This window comes from Oryctolagus cuniculus, chromosome 11 (genome assembly GCF_964237555.1).
Source record: "Oryctolagus cuniculus chromosome 11, mOryCun1.1, whole genome shotgun sequence".
Lineage (NCBI taxonomy): Eukaryota > Metazoa > Chordata > Mammalia > Lagomorpha > Leporidae > Oryctolagus > Oryctolagus cuniculus.
This window is the reverse complement of record NC_091442.1, coordinates 123,429,383-123,448,020: the sequence shown is the minus strand read 5'-3', so window position 1 is coordinate 123,448,020 and position 18,638 is coordinate 123,429,383. Positions and strand designations below refer to the sequence as shown.

The 18,638-nt window shown below is 66.8% G+C and overlaps 4 protein-coding genes across 11 annotated transcripts; 3 read left to right on the top strand and 1 right to left on the bottom strand.

The window, feature by feature from the left end:
* Window positions 1-1,509: 1,509 nt before the first annotated feature.
* CIMAP1B (ciliary microtubule associated protein 1B) lies at window positions 1,510-3,578 on the top strand. Its single transcript, XM_070053138.1, has 7 exons — window positions 1,510-1,931; window positions 2,214-2,356; window positions 2,438-2,641; window positions 2,797-2,901; window positions 2,990-3,111; window positions 3,193-3,333; window positions 3,459-3,578. The coding sequence occupies exons 2-7, from the start codon at window positions 2,248-2,250 to the stop codon at window positions 3,537-3,539; spliced, it is 762 nt and encodes a 253-aa protein (XP_069909239.1). The 5' UTR covers window positions 1,510-1,931; window positions 2,214-2,247; the 3' UTR covers window positions 3,540-3,578.
* Window positions 3,579-3,694: 116 nt separating this feature from the next.
* Window positions 3,695-7,222, top strand: TYMP (thymidine phosphorylase). 2 transcript variants are annotated; one of them, XM_070053134.1, is made up of 10 exons: window positions 3,695-3,832; window positions 4,024-4,224; window positions 4,366-4,568; window positions 4,869-4,967; window positions 5,297-5,426; window positions 5,583-5,701; window positions 6,045-6,207; window positions 6,287-6,517; window positions 6,606-6,746; window positions 6,894-7,220. In XM_070053134.1, the coding sequence occupies exons 2-10, from the start codon at window positions 4,026-4,028 to the stop codon at window positions 7,046-7,048; spliced, it is 1,440 nt and encodes a 479-aa protein (XP_069909235.1). In that variant the 5' UTR covers window positions 3,695-3,832; window positions 4,024-4,025; the 3' UTR covers window positions 7,049-7,220. The 2 variants fall into 2 exon arrangements, with proteins under 2 accessions (XP_069909235.1, XP_069909236.1); XM_070053135.1 differs by lacking the exon at window positions 6,287-6,517 and having other exon boundaries at window positions 6,894-7,222.
* A 119-nt stretch (window positions 7,223-7,341) lies between these two features.
* SCO2 (synthesis of cytochrome C oxidase 2) lies at window positions 7,342-11,709 on the top strand. Of its 2 annotated transcripts, none has more exons than XM_070053137.1 (2): window positions 7,342-7,472; window positions 7,923-11,709. In XM_070053137.1, exon 2 carries the CDS (start codon window positions 7,936-7,938, stop codon window positions 8,719-8,721), a length of 786 nt encoding a protein of 261 aa, XP_069909238.1. In that variant the 5' UTR covers window positions 7,342-7,472; window positions 7,923-7,935; the 3' UTR covers window positions 8,722-11,709. The 2 variants fall into 2 exon arrangements, with proteins under 2 accessions (XP_069909238.1, XP_069909237.1); XM_070053136.1 differs by having other exon boundaries at window positions 7,376-7,598.
* NCAPH2 (non-SMC condensin II complex subunit H2) lies at window positions 8,799-18,562 on the bottom strand. 6 transcript variants are annotated; one of them, XM_070053133.1, is made up of 21 exons: window positions 18,333-18,558; window positions 15,652-15,758; window positions 14,328-14,429; window positions 13,666-13,721; window positions 13,479-13,563; window positions 13,332-13,400; window positions 13,135-13,214; window positions 12,913-13,058; window positions 12,613-12,695; window positions 12,110-12,253; window positions 10,974-11,045; window positions 10,570-10,636; window positions 10,351-10,458; window positions 10,169-10,222; window positions 9,987-10,057; window positions 9,828-9,921; window positions 9,677-9,745; window positions 9,536-9,591; window positions 9,347-9,448; window positions 9,109-9,258; window positions 8,799-9,041 (listed from the first exon to the last, which is right to left on the bottom strand). In XM_070053133.1, the coding sequence occupies exons 2-21, from the start codon at window positions 15,670-15,672 to the stop codon at window positions 8,901-8,903; spliced, it is 1,770 nt and encodes a 589-aa protein (XP_069909234.1). In that variant the 5' UTR covers window positions 15,673-15,758; window positions 18,333-18,558; the 3' UTR covers window positions 8,799-8,900. The 6 variants fall into 6 exon arrangements, with proteins under 6 accessions (XP_069909234.1, XP_069909231.1, XP_069909233.1 ...); XM_070053130.1 differs by lacking the exon at window positions 15,652-15,758 and having other exon boundaries at window positions 12,110-12,240; window positions 12,612-12,695; window positions 18,333-18,562; XM_070053132.1 differs by lacking the exon at window positions 15,652-15,758 and having other exon boundaries at window positions 12,122-12,240; window positions 12,612-12,695; window positions 18,333-18,562.
* Between the last annotated feature and the right edge of the window lie 76 nt (window positions 18,563-18,638).

Sequence of the window (18,638 nt, the reverse complement as noted above, 5' to 3'; positions counted from 1 at the left end):
GCAGTGGCCCAAGCCAGAAATTACTTCTTTTTTTTTTCTTTTTTTTTTTTTTTTTTTTTTTGACAGGCAGAGTGGACAGTGAGAGAGAGATGGAGACAAAGGTCTTCCTTTGCCGTTGGTTCACCCTCCAATGGCCGCCGCGGCCGGGGCGCTGCGGCCGGCGCACCACGCTGATCCGATGGCAGAAGCCAGGAGCCAGGTGCTTCTCCTGGTCTCCCATGGGGTGCAGGGCCCAAGGACTTGGGCCATCTGCCACTGCACCCCCAGGCCACAGCAGAGAGCTGGCCTGGAAGAGGGGCAACCGGGACAGAATCCAGCGCCCCAACCGGGACTAGAACCCGGTGTGCCGGCGCCATAGGTGGAGGATTAGCCTAGTGAGCCGCGGTGCCGGCCAGAAATTACTTCTGAACGTTGAGCAGAGGCCTGTGACGCAGTCGTAGCCAGAACTGCAAGGTCCTGAGGTTCTGAGGTTACGGGCAGGGCCTCCTGCCACACACGGGCTGCAGGCAGCTCTGGCCGGCGGTGCCCTTGCTGCTTCGTCCTCCTGATGTTCGGTCAGCTGCCTGGGGCTTCATGTTGTTTGCTTGGGGGTGGAAAGTTGTCACTCCACATATAATTTCTTGTTTCTCCCTTTTCTTCTTCCTTTAAAAAAAAAGATTTATTTTATTTATTTGAAAGCGAGTTACAGAGAGAGAGAGAGAGAGAGAGGTCTTCCATCCGATGGTTCACTCTCCAAATGGCTGCAATGGCCAGAACTGCACTGATCTGGAGCCAGGAGCCAGGAGCTTCTCCAGGTCTCCCACATGGGTGCAGGGGCCCAAGGACTTGGGCCATCCTCCACTGCTTTCCCAGGCCACAGCAGGGAGCTGGATCAGAAGAGGAGCGGCCAGGACTAGAACCAGTGCCCATATGGGATGCCGGAGCTTCGGGCCAGGGTGTTAACCCGCTGCGCCACAGCGCCGCCGCCCCCCCCCCCTTTTTTTTAATGTTCTGTGCATCCCTTTGGCTCCTCAGGCCAGTGAGGGGACTTCCTTTCTCTCATTTGTGCATCTATTTTTATTCAAAAGATGGAGAGAGCTTCCACCCACTGGTTCACTCCCCAAATGTCCACAACAGCCAGAGCTGGGTCAGGCTGAAGCCAGGAGCCAGCAGCTTCTTCTGGGTCTCCGCCCCGGGTGCAGGGGCCCAAGCACTCGGGCCATCCTCTGCGGCTTTCCCAGGTGCATGGGCAGGAAGCCACACTTGGACGTGGGACGCCGGCTTTGCATGGCGTGGCCCAGCCTTGCACTCTGGGACGGGAGACCCCGAGCCTGTGCGCAGACCCACCGACCGCCCTGCAGCACCTGGCTGGGGTTGTGACCCTAACCGCTGGCTCCAGAGCAGAGTGACAGGAAGCAGGGAGGGCACTGGGCCTGCAGAGCCACATCCCCAGAGCAGCCCCCAGGGACCTGAGACCCCCCCCCCCCAGGGACCCGGTGTCCAGTAACAGCAACTCAGGGCTCTGGGGCTTCAACACCCGCTCAGGCCAGGGAGCCGACTCATGATCAAACAGCCACTGTGACCGAGCCAGCGCCTGGTCACACCTGCGGACCGAGGCATGGCCCCGCGGTGGCTCAGCACCCAGCGCTTGGCAAATATCCCACCAGCAACCGCATTCCTGACCAGACTGGGCCCGCGGCCGCTGCTGGGGGCCATTCCTTTCCCCTCACACTTGGCGTTCAGTCCGCAGAGGTGTCCGACTCCGGCCGGTGCACCACAGGGCCAGGCCTGCCCAGCAGTCTGCAGCCAGAGGCCTGCTGGGTGCGGGCGCGGAGGGGGCAGCCCGTGCGGTTGCCAGGAAGCGAGCAGAGACACAATGGGCCCCGGGAGCTGGGAGCGGCGCGTCCAGCCTCCCTGCTTGTGCCGTCGTGAGCCAGGAGCCAGCGTAGCAGGTCAGTGCGCCCGGGGCCCTCCCCAGCCCTTCCCGACGCCCCCAAATCGCCCGCGCCCCCACCCCCAGGGAATCCCTTCCCGCGAGCTGGGACGGAGCCCCCGCGAGGGCAGGGGTCAGAGATGGCCCCCACGGAGCGGGGCAGCACCTCTTGCTCGCGGGCCCAGAGCCCGGGACCCCGGCCGCGCCCGCCTTGGCGGTGCGGGTCGCCGGGGGAGCAGGATAAGGCTGCTCCCCGCGAACTGCAGGTGGAGGGGCCGTGGCCGCCCCCTTCTGTCCGCAGGTGCCGAGCGCCCTGAGCGCCTCCCGGCCACGCCATGGGCTCGGACGTCTGGGTAGGGCCCTGGCGACCGCACCGGCCGCGCGGCCCCATCGCGGCGCTCTACAGCGGTCCTGGGCCTAAGTACCAGCTGCCGCCCAACACCGGTAGCAGGGGCTGCGGGCGGGAGGGAGGCGGGTCGGTGGGCGCGGCAGGGCGCGCGAGAAGGTGACGCTGGATCCCCGCAGGCTACCTCCTGCACGACCCGTCCCGGCCTCGGGCCCCCGCCTACTCCTTCGGCGCGCGGCTCCAGACTCAGCTGACCACATGCGGCCCGGGACCCGGCTACCTGGTGCCCGCCCGCATGACCGCGCGCGGCCTGGACTGCGCCCCCGCCTATTCCATCTACGGCCGCCCGCGCCACTCGGCGCCCTTCCTCACTCCGGGACCTGGTCAGGACCCCTGGAACCGCCCCCCCGCCCCGAGCTCCGAGCCCCCTGAACCCCCATAACCGGAGCTCCAGCGTCCGGGTCCCCAAACCCGCAGCCCCTAGCCCCGCGCGGGGCTCCGACTCCCACCAGACCGACGCCCGTGGTCCGCCCCGCAGGCAGGTACTTTCCGGAGCGTGCAGGGAACGCGACGTACCCCTGCGCGCCCCGCCACACCATCGCGCCCCGGAACTGGGGTGTCCGCACCCAGCAGCAAACCCCAGGTGAGCACCTGCCCGGCCCCGCACTCTGGGACGGGAGACCCCGAGCCTGTGCGCAGGCCCCACCGACCGCCCACGGGCTCCCGCGCAGGCCCCGGGGCCTACACGGTGCCCTCCCTCCTTGGCCCGCGCGTCATCGGCAAAGCCTCGGCCCCGACCTACTCCATCTACGGGCGCAGCGCCGTGGGCAGCTGCTTCGAGGACCTCAGCAAGGTGGGCCTCGGGCGGGGGCGGCCGGCGGAGAGCGGGGGCGGGGCCGACAGAGGCCGACCCTGAGCTCCTGCCGCCCCGCAGACCCCAGGCCCCTGCGCCTACCACGTCGTGAGCCCCGGGGTCTACAAGTCCAGGGCCCCGCAGTTCTCGATGCTGGCGCGGACGTCCATCCCGCAAGACAGCACTCGGAAGCCCGGGCCCGCGGCCTACAACGTGGACCAGGTGGTCCGGCGCACGGGGCGAGGGGCGGGGCGGGGGTGAGGGCCCTCGAGAGAGTGTCCCGGGAGACGCCAAAGCGCCCGCTCGCGGCCGGCCCTGCGTGTCAGCGGCGTCTCCCGGCCCCGCAGCCCCGGAAGCCTCGCGGCTGGAGCTTCGGGATACGGCACTCCGAGTATCTGGCCTCGGCCCTGGCCGACCTGGACACCTGACCAGTCCTGATCGTCCACTTAAAGCTTCCCGCGCCAGCCATTTGCCCGCCTCCTGTCCCTCTGTGCTGCGCCGGCGACGCGGGGGCGGGGAGGGCACGCTGCACGACCGCACCTGCCGCACGCCCCGGGCCCTCCGGGTCCCGGAAGTCCGCGCTCCGCGGTCACTGCGGGAGTGGCCTGACAGCCGCGGTCCCTGCCCGCGGCAGTCTGAGAAGAGCGCTCGTCGCCGCGGGTCCGAACCCGCGCCACACCGCATCCGGGACAGAAGGGGGCAGGGCCGCCGCGCGGCGTAGGTAGGGCCCGGGCCACGTCGCGAGGCCGAGAGGCGGGTGTCGGACGCGGGCGGGCGATGCGGACACGGATACTGACAGACACCGCACGGAGGCGCGGACCCAGCGGCGCGCGGGAGGCGGGTGGGAGCGGCGCGCGGGGGCGGACGCCGGGCGCGGGCCGCGGCAGCCAGGCGTCCATGGCGTCCCCGCAGCAATGACGACCCCTGAGACCCCAGGAGCGCCCGGGGACCCCGCTGCGGGAGGGGGCGGGGGCCCTGCTGAAGCCCCGCCGGAGCCCAGGCAGCTCCCGGAGCTGATCCGCACCAAGCGAGACGGAGGCCGCCTGACCGAGGCGGACATCGGGGGCTTCGTGCGCGCCGTGGTGGACCGCAGCGCACAGGATGCGCAGATCGGTGCGTCGGGGGCCTGTGCCGGGGAGGGCTGGGCTCGCCTGACCCGGCCCGGGGGTCGACCGACGCACCCTGCGCCCTCACTGACCCCAGTGGGTGGGGACGCCGCGCCTACCTGCCTACACCACCATACCCCACACCTAGGGGCCATGCTGATGGCCATCCGGCTGCAGGGCATGGATCTGGAAGAGACCTCGGCACTGACCCAGGCCCTGGCCAAGTCTGGGCAGCAACTGGAGTGGCCAGAGGCCTGGCACCAGCAGCTGGTGGACAAGCACTCCACAGGGGGCGTGGGTGACAAGGTCAGCCTGGTCCTGGCACCAGCGCTGGCTGCCTGCGGCTGCAAGGTTAGAGACCACGCCCCTCCGCGCTGGAATCTGACCCCGCAGCTCCCAGCCTCAAGCTTGGCCCTGACAGGAGCCCCCAGAGACAGGACCTGGGCTTCCTGAGGTCCCACGCCTGGAGTGCAGCCCCTCCACGTTCTCTGTACCCCAGATGGGGCCCCAGGGATGTGTACGCACCTCCTCCGTTGTCCCATTCCCTCTCCACGGGCTGAGCACCCACTGCAGCTGTCCTAGCCGGGGTGGCCAGGGGACATGCGGGGCCGTGGTGGGGGTGCCGCCGTGCTCAGCATCCCTGCCCACCAGGTGCCAATGATCAGTGGACGTGGTCTGGGACACACAGGGGGCACCCTGGATAAGCTAGAGTCTATTCCTGGATTCAGTGTCCTCCAGAGCCCGGAGCAGGTACGGCTGGGTCACTGGGCACACCAGCCATAATCTCTGAGGAACTCTGACGGGTCGCTAATCAGGTCACTAATGAGGATCTTGATTACTCCGGGGCCACTGACAATCACTGGACTTGGGTCAGAGTCTTCGCTGGAGCCTTGATCCGGGACTGATCACTTCCTGGGCTCCCTGCCTGTCCAAAGGGCACAACCACTGCTGGGCACTACCCAGAATCCCTCACGGGACCCGGGCCACGGCTCCGCACTTTGTCAAGGCCGCTGCTGCTGCTACTGCTGCTGCGGTCCTTGATTGGGGTCAGAGGTCACAGAGGGCGGGTGTCCGGCCAGATGCAAGCGTTGCTGGAGGGAGTGGGCTGCTGCATCGTGGGCCAGAGCGAGCAGCTGGTCCCCGCGGATGGGATCCTGTACGCAGCGAGGGACGTGACGGCCACCGTGGACAGCCTGCCGCTCATCACAGGTGACCTCCCGGGGTCACACACGATCTCGCTGACCCCTGCCAGGGCCCGCCCGTCACGACGCCCGGCCGTGAGCTCACGGGCTGACCTCTGAGGCACTGTCACCCCCATCACAGGGCCGTGGCCCCTCTGACCCAGCCCCCCGTCTCCCCTCACAGCCTCCATCCTCAGTAAGAAAGCTGTGGAGGGACTGTCCGCTCTGGTGGTGGACGTCAAGTTTGGAGAGGCTGCCGTCTTCCCCAGCCAGGAGCAAGCCCGGGAGCTGGCGAGGGCGCTGGTGAGCCCCTGCGCCTGCTGGGGCCCCCTGGCTTCCTGCAGCAGTGGCCTCTGCCGGGCTGGGTCTCTCCACAGGGGCCCAACCTCCCCCACCCGTCCCATCGTCCGTTCCCAGCCCACAGTCCCACCGAACGTCACCGCATACCCCACTCCCTTGGGTCTGACCCATCCAGGTTGCAGGTTGACCCCGCCCTAGGCCTGGGTTAGTCCTCCATGGCCACCTCCGCCGCGGAAGGCTGGCACACGGCCAGCTCCTAGTCGCCACCGGAGCCCTGCACGACCTCATCCTGGGGGCCTGGGAACCCGGGGCGCAGCAGGGGCTGCAGGAGGACCTCTGTCGGCAGGTGGGCGTGGGGGCAGGCCTGGGGCTCCGGGTAGCCGCAGCCCTGACCGCCATGGACAACCCCCTGGGCCGCAACGTGGGCCACACCCTGGAGGTGGAGGAGGCGCTGCTCTGCCTGGACGGTCTGGGGCCGCCAGACCTGCGAGACCTGGTCACGAGGCTCGGTGAGGACCGTGAGGGTGCGGCCGCGGGGCTGCGGGGGCACCCTCGCCCCGCCGCGCCTAAGCCCCACCCCGCTGGCAGGGGGCGCACTGCTCTGGCTCAGCGGGCAGGCCGAGGCGCAGGCCGAGGGCGCCGCGCGGGTGGCCGCGGCGCTGGACGACGGCTCGGCCCGTGACCGCTTCGAGCGGATGCTCGCGGGCCAGGGCGTGGACGCGGGTCTGGCCCAAGCCCTGTGTTCTGGGACCCCGGCTCAGCGCCGGCAGCTGCTGCCCTGCGCCCAGCACCAGGAGGAGCTGTGCTCGCCCGCGGACGGTGAGCGTCGGCGACCCCGGTCCCCGCGCCCAGCCCCAACCCCGCCGCTCCCCGAGGCTCGCGCCCGCACGACGCCCTCTTCCCGCAGGCACCGTGGAGCGCATCCGGGCGCTGGCGCTGGCGCGCGTGCTGCACGAGCTGGGGGCCGGACGCAGCCGCGCGGGGCAGCCTCTCCGGCACGGCGTGGGTGCCGAACTGCTGGTCACCGTGGGACAGAGGCTGCGCCGCGGTGAGCGTCCCGCCTCGGCTCCGGTCCCTGTCCCGCGCGCCCCGCGCTGGTGCCCCCACCCGCAGGGCGCCTCGACCGGCCCGCGCCCTGCAGGGACGGGCCCCCAGTGCGCCCACCCCGCCCCGCCTGATCGCCCCCCACCCGCAGGGACGCCCTGGCTCCGCGTGCACCTGGACCAGCCCGCGCTCGGCGGCCCGCAGCGCCGCGCCCTGCAGGGGGCGCTCGTGCTCTCCGGCCGCGAGCCCTTCGTCGCCCCCTCCCCCTTCGCCGAGCTCGTCCTCCCGCCGCCCGCGGCGCACTAGCGCGGCCTGGCAGACGCCGGCGCCTCCGAGGCCGCGGGTTTGAGTACAGCTGCGGCGCGTTGGGGCGCGGATGAAGCTCCTGGCTGCGGCCGCTGCCGCCACTTGCGGAGAACCAGAGAATGCAAAACCTCGCCCCGTCTCTCCCGCTCTCTGTAACGCTTCCAAATAAATCCTTAAAAAAAAAAAAAAAAAAAAAAAAAAAAGGCCGACAGTGAGGCCGCCTGGGTCCCAGCAGGCCTGGGCTCGGGGTGGGAGGGGCCGGGACACGTGACCACCGGCGAGCCGGCCGCAACTGCGCACGCGCGCCCGTATCGGCGCATGCGCTTCGCGCCGCCCTAGACTAGCAAGCAGAGCTCGCGCGCGGGGAAGCGGCAAGTGCGGTGCAGTTGCTGGAGCCGGCGAAGCCTCGGCCGCGCCGGACCTGGTGAGAGCTTCCTCGCGCGCGACTTCTCCGTGGCGCCTGCGCCCCTGCAGCGGGCCCAAGCTGTTGCCGCCCGCAGGGGAAGCCGCGAGGCCCGCGCCTGGCGCGCCGTCCGGGTCCCGTGAGGAGGTACGAGGCCCGAGACCGGGGCGGGAATGCGGCCGGGCATGGTTCAGTGCGGAGGGGCCCCGCGGCCCGGGAGATGGCGGGAGTGGGTTGCGGGGGAGGGGTGCCGCCCACCTCCTGACAAGGAATGGGCTCGCTGCACAGGGCCACGTGCTCGGGGACCCCGGCGAGGCAGGCGGCGGGGCTACTTCCGGCCAGCGCTGAGGTGCGGGCACAGATGAGCGCCCTGCAGGTGCAGCCCTGAGCTCAGAGCTGTGCGGCGGGGCTACTTCCGGCCAGCGCCGAGGTGCCCCCGCGCCGGGTGCCAGCACCTCTCCTCTCTTGCAGGAGCACCGGATCCATGCTGCTGCGGGCCCCGTCCAGGGCATGGCCCAGGCTCTCCCAGCTGAGGACCGGGGGAAGTCAGGTCCAGTGTGCGAGGCCCCGGCCCTTCTCAAGGCAGCGCCCTGCAGAGCCAGGCGGGCAGGGCCAGCCCCGGGGCCCTGGGCTTCGCACCAGGCTGCTGGTCACGGGTCTGCTTGGGGCTGGGCTGGGCGGGGCCTGGCTGGCGCTGCGGGCTGAGAAGCAGCAGCGGCAGCAGCAGCGGCGGACAGAGGCCCTGCGCCAGGCGGCCGTGGGCCAGGGCGACTTCCACCTGCTGGACCACCACGGCCGCGCCCGCTGCAAGGCCGACTTCCGGGGCCAGTGGGTGCTGGTGTACTTCGGCTTCACTCACTGCCCAGACATCTGCCCGGACGAGCTGGAGAAGCTGGTGCAGGTGGTGCGGCGGCTGGAGGCCGAGCCCGGCCTGCCCGCGGTGCAGCCCGTCTTCATCACCGTGGACCCCGAGCGGGACGACGTCTCAGCCATGGCCCGGTACGTGCAGGACTTCCATCCGCGGCTGCTGGGTCTGACGGGCTCAGCGGAGCAAGTGGCCCAGGTCAGCCGCAGCTACCGCGTGTACTACAGTGCCGGCCCCAAGGACGAGGACCAGGACTACATTGTGGATCACTCCATCGCCATCTACCTGCTCAGCCCCGACGGGCTCTTCACTGACTACTACGGCAGGGGCAGGTCTGCCGAGCAGATCGCGGACAGCGTCCGGCGGCACATGGCCACCTTCCGCAGCATCCTGCCCGACCATTAAACAGAGTGCCCGCAGTGCGTGTGGCCAGGCAGCCCTTCCTCTAGGGCAGGCGCTGAGGCGACGTCAGGAGCAGGTGGTGTGGTGACGCGACTTTATTAGGCTGGGCCAGCCAGGTGGAGGTACTGGAGGGACCACATGCTGGGGACAGGGCTCCCAAGCTACGCCTCATCCACCCCCACTCAGGGCTGGGCCATGGAGGGCGCGGCGTAGGTCTGGAAGCGTTTGTGGGCACGCTGGTGCGTGAGCAGTCTCAGGGACATGGTGTCCACAGCCGCCTCCAACCCCGGCTGCTGGGTGATCTCCACTGTGTAGTCGTTGGCCTGTAAGAGTTGGGCATTAGCAGAGTCCAGGGACCCTCTCCCCCTCCCTCGCGTCCTGGCCACTCACCAGCTGCAGGGAGGCCAGCATGGAGCGACAGACCTCAAAGGCAGGCTGGCCGGCCACCAGCTCTGCAAATGGACACCACTCGTTGAGCTGGGGGAACCGTGACACCACCTGGTCCCCATAGGTGTGGATGTCAAAGGGCACGTGCTGCTCCTGCATGGAGAGGGGCACGCTGACCTCTGGCCTGGGCCGGGCCTTGGACAGGCCCTGGGCCGGCAGCAGCTCCCAGGCCCCAGCTCACCTGCTCCTGCAGCAGGGGCTGGATGGTGTCCTCCCAGTCCCTGATGCGCTGGCTCAGCTCCGTTTCCTGGACAAACTTCTGGGAGGTGGCGATGAAGAGCTCCTGGGGAGGGACCAGGGGGCCATCACCTCACAGGTGGAGCCCAGGGGCGGCCCCCCCACCCCCACAGCCACCCCTACGCAGGCCTACCACATTCCTTCGAACCAGCTCCTCATAGCTCAGGGAGGCAGGCAGGGCCTCTGCATCTGGGGAAGGGGCAGGCGGACACTGTTGAAGCTGTAGAACCTCACCCTTCCCGCCCACGCTGGTCAGCTGCCCACTCCGACCTACCCAGGCCAGTGGCTTCCCCAGGCCTTTCGTCCTCAGCCTCCACACACCCATCAGCCTCCAGGTCATCTGCTGGGAGACACGAGAAGCCCTGGGGTAGCCACTTGGCTGGAAGCAGCTTCTGAGCCCTCAGCTGGCCCCCACAGGTGCCCACCTGCCGCCCCCAGGTCCTCCAGGGAGCCCTCCAGGCGGTCGTCCTCTGCAGGCCACAGCTCCTCCTCGGCCCTTGGCAGCCAGCGTTCGGCCATCTGCAGAGAGCATCCGTGAGGGCGCGGCCACCTCCCAGCAGCCCGTGGCGGTGGGCGGCACTCACCTCCCTCCTCTGCAGCCTCCGCAGGGTCTCCAGCTGCTCCTTCACGTGCCTCCAGTACAGGACCTCCATGTCTGGACAGAGACTGTGAGGGACTCCTCCGTCCCTCCCAGGCCCTGCCGGCACCCCCCGCGGCCCTTGAGACCCGTGGGGTGGGGTGAGGAGTGCAGCGGACCTGGCCTCACCTGCAAAGCTTGGACCCTTTCGCCGGGACCTCCCACTATCGTCATGGTCAGCATCTGTGAGACGCTCAGTCAGCAGGAGCTGAGCCAAGGCCCTGAGCTGCCCCAGCTTTGGCCAGAGGGCGCTCTGACTCCGCGGGCACCACCTGCCTCCCGGCTCCCGGGGTGTGCACACTTCCACTCACAGGCGGCCAGGTACCACTGGTGGAAGTCCTGCAGCTTGGCCGGGCCCTTCCGCTTGCGCTTCTGTCCCGGGGCTTCCTCCACACACACAGGCACAGAGTAGGGCCTACCTGGGGGCAGACGGGGCGGCTATGGGGTGGGACACATCACCCCCTACCATCGTACCCTGGGCTCTAGACCCGGCCAGAGGTGCCTGACTGGCACTGTCCCCACCAGAGTACCTTTCTTGAAGGGCTTAGAGTCCAAGGAGTTGAAGGGGTCCAGGCTCTGCCAGGGGTCTGGAGTCTCCTGAGAACAGAGCACCACCACTCAGGAGCTGGGAGACACACAACCCCCTTCCCAAAGCCCTAACATCAAGAAGTGACTGACACACAGGGCCCAGGACCACAGACGAGGGTGTGGGGAAGGGGCTGACAGCTAACATTGGATCCAGGATCACAGATCGGGGGGTAGGGATGGCAGACACACAGGCAAGCAAGGGACAGGAGCCCCAGAGCTGTAGAAGAGGGAGGACTTTTTATTTCTGGAAAACTCCTTAAACAATCAAGTTTGAAGGGCCACAGACTGGGAGCTCAGAGGCACCCAGGCCAGCAGGAGCAGACACAGGGGTGGGGCAAAGCCTCACCTTAGGTTGGGGTGGGGGCTGTGGGGCCCGCTCTCGGTCACGCAGCATGTACCTCCTGGGCAGCGTGGGGCTCTGCAAAGACACAGCCCACAGGGCCCTGTCTCCTCGCCTTCTGCACCCAGGCCTCTGGGTACCCCAGCAGTGTCAAGAACCCCACCCCACCCCAGGGCCAGGGTTAACGCCCTGGCCTGAAGTACCAGCATCCCATACAGGAGCTGGTTGGAGACCCAGCTGCTCCACTTCCAATCCAGCTCTCTGCATGGCCTGAGAAAGCAGGGGAATATGGCCAAGTCCTTGGGCCCTGCACCTGCAGGGGAGCCCCGGGGCCGTTGCGGCAAACTGGGGAGTGAATCAGCGGATAGAAGGACCCCCGCCCTGCACCGCCTCTCCTCTCTGTGTAACTCTTTCAAATATGTTGTGGACACAGCACCACAGCAGGCTCTCTGCTGCTTGGGCACAGGTATCTTGTACTGGAGTGCTGGTTCAGAGCCCAGTACTCTGCTTGCAGCCCAGCTCCCTGCTAGTATGGCTGAGACAGCAGACAGTAGGAGTCCCTGCCGCCCACACGGGAAACCTGGGTGCAGCTCCTGGTTCCTGGCCTCAGCCTGGCCCAGCCCTCACCGTTGAGGCCATTTGGGGAGTGAACCAGCAGATGGAAGACCTCTCTCTCTGTCCCTTCCTCTGCCTCACTATAATTCTGCCTTTCAAATAAACAAGTCTTTAAAAAAAAAAAAAATTGACCCTCTTTGGGAACAGGAAGTTCCAAGAGTTCCAGGACTAAAAAAAAAAAAAGTAAAACAAAAATCTTTTAAAAACTCAGATCATACAAAGTAGTGATCGTGAAAGAGAATACACGTAACCCACGCCATCTACTGCTCAGGAAAAAAACCGGCACCCTGCTCTCCCGCCCACACCAGGGCAGGCTGAGCTCTCTGCTGGACAGCTGACCCTTGGGGGTTGAGGGAGGGCCAGCGAGGCCTCCAGCCAGCCAGAGGAGCCAGCCTGGGAGACCAGCTGTCCCTGAGCCACAGCTGTGTCAGAACTGGCTGGGGCAGCCCCCCGCGCATTGTGAGCAGAGACCAGCAGTCTGGTGTGAGGTGGCCACCTGCGGTGGGCAGCTTGGGCCCTCAGCTTACATGGGACCCCACCTCGGGGCTCCTGGGCTCCTGGGCAGCCTTGGGGGCGACAGCCTCTGGGATCTCTGCGGCCTCCTGGGCGTCGTCGTCGTCACCCCCACCGCTGGGCGCTGGGCCTTCTGGAGAGGAGCCTGGGCAGGGAGCGAGAGACCAGACAGGAGATGGGGAGCAAACAGGCCACTCTCTCGTCAGGGGCTTCGGCAGGGAGCCCCTCACTCTCCTCACACTGCTGCGCTTTGTTCATCTGATTTCTTAGCAAGTGTTCCTCTTTAAATGCTGCCACCTGTCTGCTCGGAGAGAAGGCCCAGGAGGAGGGTCGGGGGGCAGGCACTGAACCAGGTCAGGCCAGGGCTCGGGGAGGTGGGGGCCTGACTGCAGGGGCACTGGCTCCAAGGCTGTGGCTGTGCCTCACTACCCTCCAGGCCACAGAGTAGCCCCACCCACCAACCCCCACTCCCTGGGGCCCTCAGCTCTGTGGGTCCTGCAGGGCCCAGCCTCTCACCTGGCTGCTGGGAGAAGCTGGGCACGGGGACAGGGCTCCTGCTCTCAGAGACTTCCATCGGCTGCTGCTCAGCCCTCCCGGCCTCTGGGAGAGACAGGGATCGGGCAGGGTTAGGATCAGGAACCAAGCCCCAGCACCGAGACGGCCCACACAGCCACGGCACCGCAGCGTGGGAGGACAGCTTCAGCTGCTGTCCCCCACAGGACAGGCACTGGGCAGCGGGGGGCAAGGCCACAGCAGGCAGTCCATACCGAGAGACCCTCTGTTCCTTCCCACCAGAACCCAGTACCCAGGCCCTCACCCTTCTGGTTCCTCGCCATGGGGAATGAGCCCCCTGGCTCCAAGGGGGACACGCCCACCGGCTCCAACATGAAGGCCCCCTGGGGGTGGGGGATGCACGTATTCATCCTGAAATCCTTCCGGCTGGCCAGGATCTCACCCTGACGGCTGTGCTGGCAAAAAACATACCCGCTACAGAGACCCTGCCCAGGAGGCCTCCCCAGTCCCGGGCTCAGGCCCATACCTGTATAGGGGGTGGTGGTTCTTCTCTATCTCATCAGGGGCCACCAGGGCCATGGGCAGCAGAGGGACAATGATCACTTCCTGCACAGGGAGCAGGGTGGTAAGCGCACAGCGCAAGCCTCCCTCCCAGGGCCCAGCAGCGCACCAAGCACCAAGGGCAGTGCCAAGCCCACGCCACCCAGCGCTCTGGACACGCACACTGGGTGCCTGGTCGTTCTTCAGATCCACGTTAGCCCGGGAGTCGGGGAAGTCGTCCAGCGACAGGAACTGTGGGGAGACAGAGCTCATGGCACCGAGCCCAAGCAGGCACTCAGAGGGCAGGGGCCACAAGCCCAAGGAACACACCTCGTCCTCTGCCTCCTGGGGGGCCCTGGAGCCGGTGTCCCCACTGGCCCCATCTTCCTGCACTGAAGAGAGCTGCTTGGCTCGCCTGAGACACAGGAGGGTCCAATGGGCATCCCAGGAGGCCGTGCACCTCCTGAGCGGCCAGAAGGGCAGGGCCGTGAAGACGGAAGCCAGGCGCGGCACTCACCTCTTGCCAGAGATGAAATCAAGGGCCTGGTAGACCAGCGAGTACAGGTATTCCACCTGGCAATGAGAGGCGGGCCATGAGGTGGAAAGGAGGCCCCCAGTGGTCCAGGCCCTCCTCCGAGGCTCCCCTGACACTGCAACAAGCCCAGCCATCACCTGCAAACCTCCCGCACACACCCTGCCAATGCTGTCCACAAAAATAATCCTCAAGTTAAACGCTCACAGCACAGCCTGGACATTGCACGGTGAGACCTCGCACGGCCCTGGCAGCCGGGCCCTGCAGACCAGGCTCCCCCAGGGCTCCCAGGCACCATGGCTGGTGTTCTGCCGCCCCAACTCCCAGACCACACCAAGGAGCCAGCACGGCGCCCTCCCCCACTTCTCGCCCACCTCTTCCACACAACCATGGGTGTAAGAACTGGGGATTTCCAAAATTGTGACCAAGCATCCACCAGGTGGGGGGGGGGGCCTGTGTGCATGAGCACCCTTGGGCCACCACAGCCCAGCAGCACTGGGACAGCCCCTCCTGGCCATTCGTTAAAATGTGTGAGGAACAGGGGTGAGGCGCTGGGGAGGCAGGTCACAGACGGGATGAGCCAGAGCAGGGCCGACCCTGCCTGTGGGCCACTGGTGCTTCAAGCCGGGCGCAGTGGCGGGGCCCACCTTCTTGCTGTAGACGCACGCTGAACCCTGGATCAGCAATGCTGCCTCAATGAAGTTCATTGTGGTTTTGCCTTCATCAAAAGAAATGCAGATCTGGTCCAGCTGCAAGAAATGACACCAGGACAGGGGTGCTGCGGCCATGTGTGCTCACTGCCTCCAAGCACCAGAGAGCAGCCCGGACTGACGGCCCCAGCTCTGCAGGGCTCTCTGGCCGTCCCTGGTTGCTTTCTGGGAGGAAACAGGTCTCTGCAAGCATCCTCACTTCCTGTAACCTGAGGCCTAGAGTTTGGAAGGGGTAGGTCCCCAGAACACACGGACCACGGTATGTCAGAGCGGCACAGAGCTCCCTCCAGAAGGCGCACCACGCTGCACCCACCCGCACCACGGCCAGCCCTGAGACGCCAGCAGGAAGCCCCTCACCCCGAGAGAGGAAGACGCCACGTCCGGGGTGGAGAAGACAAAGCAGTGAGGCCGCTACCCTTCAGACAGGGAACCGGGCAACGGTGCCAGCGCTGTAACCCTCTTCACCCTCCCCAGGCCCCACCTCCCCTTAAACACCAGCGCGCTGGCAGCTCAGCCCTCTCCGTCTTCTCCCACGGCACACCCTCTGCCCCAGGCCAGTGGTTCCCAGAACCAGCTCCAGACCAGCTGTCCTGAGCCTCAGGCCCGCGTCTACAGCTGCCCACTGAGGGTCTCCAGAGACGTCTCATCTCTGCAGAGACCTTCCCTGCCCACTGCCCTCCCACCCCTCTCAGCAAATACCACCTAAAGCTCCCGTGTGCGCCACCCACTGGAACGCCTGCCCCAGCTGTCCACAGTGCAGAGCCTCCTGCAGTGTCCCCAGGGCCTGGGGCCTCCTGCACCTGTCAGTGTGGGCCTGGGGCCTTCTGCACCTATCAGTGTGGGCCTGGGGCCTCCTGCACCCCTCAGTGTGGGGCCTGGGGCCTCCTGTACCCCCTCAGTGTGGGCCTGGGGCCTTCTGCACCTGTCAGCGCGGGCCTGGGGCCTCCTGCACCCGTCAGTGCGGGCCTGGGGCCTCCTGCACCCGTCAGTGTGGGCCTGGGGCCTCCTGCACCCGTCAGGTGACCCTGGTGGGCCTGGGGCCTCCTGTACCCCCTCAGTGTGGGCCTGGGGCCTCCTGTACCCCTCAGTGTGGGCCTGGGCCTCCTGCACCCGTCAGTGCGGGCCTGGGGCCTCCTGCACCTGTCAGTGTGGGCCTGGGGCCTCCTGTACCCCCTCAGTGTGGGCCTGGGGCCTCCTGCACCCCTCAGTGTGGGCCTGGGCCTCCTGCACCCGTCAGGTGACCCTGGTGGGCTGTGAGCACCTTACAGACGCTGAGCAGCATCCGTGGTCCCAGGCTCTAGCTCAGTGCCGGATGCTGGTCCCAACAACCATCGGGGAACAGAACCAGCCGTGATATCAAAGCGCAGCCTGGGAAACGGATGGAACACAGCAGGCAGGTGAGGAGCCACCACCGTGCACCGAGGCGTCGGCAGAGGCAGGACCCAGCTCTGGGGAGTGAGCCTCCCGGGCACCACGGCAGCACCCAGAGGGGAGGAGCTGCTTCCACTGACGATGAACAACAAGGGCGCCTGGGTCAGCCGCCGGACGAGGACACAGGAGCAGGACAGGACAATCAAGCAGCCCTCCTGCTGTGACCCCAGCCCCGCCAGCACACCTGCTCCCAGGACCCCACACCCAGTGCCTCCTTCAACACCACACCGGACGCCTACGGAACAAGTGCAGCTGAACCCGATGCCCCGCCCACCCACACCCAGACGCTCGAGCAGCTCCTCTCACCCCACCAACCCCTGCCAATTCCACGTCCCCCTCCCGGGAGGGCCTCTGCACGCCAGTGTTCCTGCTGCTCTGCTCCCTCACTGCACCCACCAGCAGTACTCACGCTGCTCCACTCAGACGCCTACCGGCTCCCGGCACACTCGGCAAGCACCTCCCTCTCCGAGCACCCCTACCCTGCTCACCGCATGGCAGTCCCACAGGGCCCCCTGCACCGGGCACCCTCCCACCCCAGAACCTTCAGACACAGGCTCCCTCCACCTGGACGACCAGGCCTGGGGGCAGGCGTCCGGCCGAGCAGCTCAGGTGCCCGTGTCCCGCAGCAGAGAGCGTGGGTCTGGTCCCAGCTCCAGCCCCTGCCCCTGCCCCTGCAGGAATGCAGCCGCGAGAGCTCAAACAACTGGGTGCCCGCCACCCGCACGGGACAGCCGGACCGAGTTCCCAGCTTCGCAGGCTGAGGACAGGTCACAGCGAGGCTGAAACAGACGGAGGGAGGAACTCTGGATTTTAACCTGAGTGCAGGAAAACACACGAGGGGTTTTAGGCAGGGAACTCTTTTTTTTTTTTTTTTTTTTTACAGGCAGAGTGGACAGTGAGAGAGAGAGACAGAGAGAGAAAGGTCTTCCCTTGCCGTTGGTTCACCCTCCAATGGCCGCCGCGGCCGGCGCACCGCACTGATCTGATGGCAGGAGCCAGGAGCCAGGTGCTTCTCCTGGTCTCCCATGGGGTGCAGGGCCCAAGCACCTGGGCCATCCTCCACTGCACTCCCTGGCCACAGCAGAGAGCTGGCCTGGAAGAGGGGCAACCGGGACAGAATCCGGCGCCCCGACCGGGACTAGAACCCGGGGTGCCGGCGCCGCAGGCGGAGGATTAGCCTAGTGAGCCGCGGCGCCGGCCGGAACTACTCTTTTCTTTTAAAGATTTATCGGGGCCAGCACTGTGGCACTGTGGCATAGCAGGCTAAGCCTCTGCCTGTGGCACTATCATCCCATACGGGCGTGAGTTCGTGTCCCAGCTGCCCCTCTTCCAATCCAGCTCTCCGCTATGGCCTGGGAAAGCAGCAGAGGATGGCCCAAGTCCTTGGGCCCTGCACCCATGAGGGAGACCTGGAAGAAGCTCCTGATCAGCACAGCTCCAGCCATTTGCGGAGTGAACGAGTGGATGGAAGACCTCTCTCTCTGTCTCTGTCACTCTGACTCTCAAATAAATAAAGTCTTTGGAAAAAAAGGCAACTTTTAAAAAATGTACTTATCCAAAAGGCAGAGTAACAGAGAGAAGGTAACTTCCACCTGCACTCCCCAGGTGGTGACGGTGGGCCTGGGCCAAGCTGAAGCCTGGAACTCCATCCAGGTCTCCCAGGCGGGTGCAGGGGACAAAGCAACCGAGCCATCTTCCACTTCTCTCCCAGGTTCCTCAGCGGGAAACCGGCTCCGAAGTGGAGCAGCCGCGACTCCTGGGGCCACAACGCTGACCGCCAGGCAGTATTTACAGCCATGGAAAGCCGGCGGGCGTCCAGGGCGACAGGAAGCCTGGGCCCCGCCACAGGGCCGGGCTTGAGTCCTGGCTCCTCTGCTTCCTGCCGAAGCACGCTCCGCACCAGATGGTGGCCAAGCACCTGGGTGCCCCGGATCGAGTTCTGGGCTCCTGGCTTCAGCCCATCTCTGGCTGCTGTGGGTATTCGGGAAGCAAACCAGAGAATGAAAACGGTCTCTCTGCCTTTCGAATAAAGTGGAAATACAACCACCGAAATGAGACTGTGCAGGAAAACGTGCCAGAAGGGGACCCGAGCCGCCCCCTCCCCCGGGATCTCAACACTCCGGAGAAAAACAAGCACAAAAATAGGAAGAAACCTTCGTCGCCGCTGTTTCAAGGCGGAGGGAGCTGCTGGGCGAGGACCCTGCGGGCGCTGACGTCAGGACCCGAGCGCGGGTGAAGCGGCGGGGTCCCGGCAGGCGACCCGCCCCAGGCACAGAACCCCGAGAACGCCGCAGCCCTCTCGCCTCCTCCCTCCCGACGGCGGCCGCCGCCTACCGAACCGGTTCCACAGCTCCCAGCAGTAGCAGCTCCGGGTGCATTGACAGAGGAACGGGGGGGCGGGGCGCCACAGCAAGCCTGAGGCCGAGCGCGGCCACGGACGCGGAGGCAGCGGGGTCCCCGGCGGCCCCCGGTCCGCGTCGCCGCCCCGCGCCATTCCCCCGCCGCCCTCACCTCCTCCAAGTACTCGCCCAGCTGGGCCGCCACGTCCACCTCCCAGTTCTTGGTGAGGTCGCGGATGGGCTGCAGGAGGTGGGCGAAGCGCGCCTCCACGTCCTCCATGTCCGGGAGGGGGCCGGGCGGCCCGAAGGCCACAGGGCGGGCGTCCGAGGGGGGCCCGCGTCCTCAGCCCGCCACTAGTTCTGGCGCCATTTTGCTGTTTCCCGCCCAGGAAGTACGCGTGCGCGGCGCGGCGCGTGCTTATGACGTCACCGCGGCTGGCGCTCCGCGCGGGGAACTCCGGCGCCGGGTGGCGGAAAC

Excerpts from the sequence above, each read along its gene's own strand:
- CIMAP1B (XM_070053138.1), top strand. The coding sequence starts at position 2,248 with ATGGGCTCGGACGTCTGGGTAGGGCCCTGGCGACCGCACCGGCCGCGC. Across the intron at positions 2,357-2,437 it reads CCAGCTGCCGCCCAACACCG|GCTACCTCCTGCACGACCCG; the intron begins GTAGCAGGGGCT and ends GGATCCCCGCAG. Across the intron at positions 2,902-2,989 it reads CACCCAGCAGCAAACCCCAG|GCCCCGGGGCCTACACGGTG; the intron begins GTGAGCACCTGC and ends GCTCCCGCGCAG.
- TYMP (XM_070053134.1), top strand. The coding sequence starts at position 4,026 with ATGACGACCCCTGAGACCCCAGGAGCGCCCGGGGACCCCGCTGCGGGA. Across the intron at positions 5,427-5,582 it reads CAGCCTGCCGCTCATCACAG|CCTCCATCCTCAGTAAGAAA; the intron begins GTGACCTCCCGG and ends CTCCCCTCACAG. Across the intron at positions 6,747-6,893 it reads GGGACAGAGGCTGCGCCGCG|GGACGCCCTGGCTCCGCGTG; the intron begins GTGAGCGTCCCG and ends CCCCACCCGCAG.
- NCAPH2 (XM_070053128.1), bottom strand. The coding sequence starts at position 18,440 with ATGGAGGACGTGGAGGCGCGCTTCGCCCACCTCCTGCAGCCCATCCGC. Across the intron at positions 13,564-13,665 it reads GATTTCATCTCTGGCAAGAG|GCGAGCCAAGCAGCTCTCTT; the intron begins GTGAGTGCCGCG and ends CCTGTGTCTCAG. Across the intron at positions 13,215-13,331 it reads AGAACGACCAGGCACCCAGT|GAAGTGATCATTGTCCCTCT; the intron begins GTGCGTGTCCAG and ends CTCCCTGTGCAG.
- SCO2 (XM_070053137.1), top strand. The coding sequence starts at position 7,936 with ATGCTGCTGCGGGCCCCGTCCAGGGCATGGCCCAGGCTCTCCCAGCTG.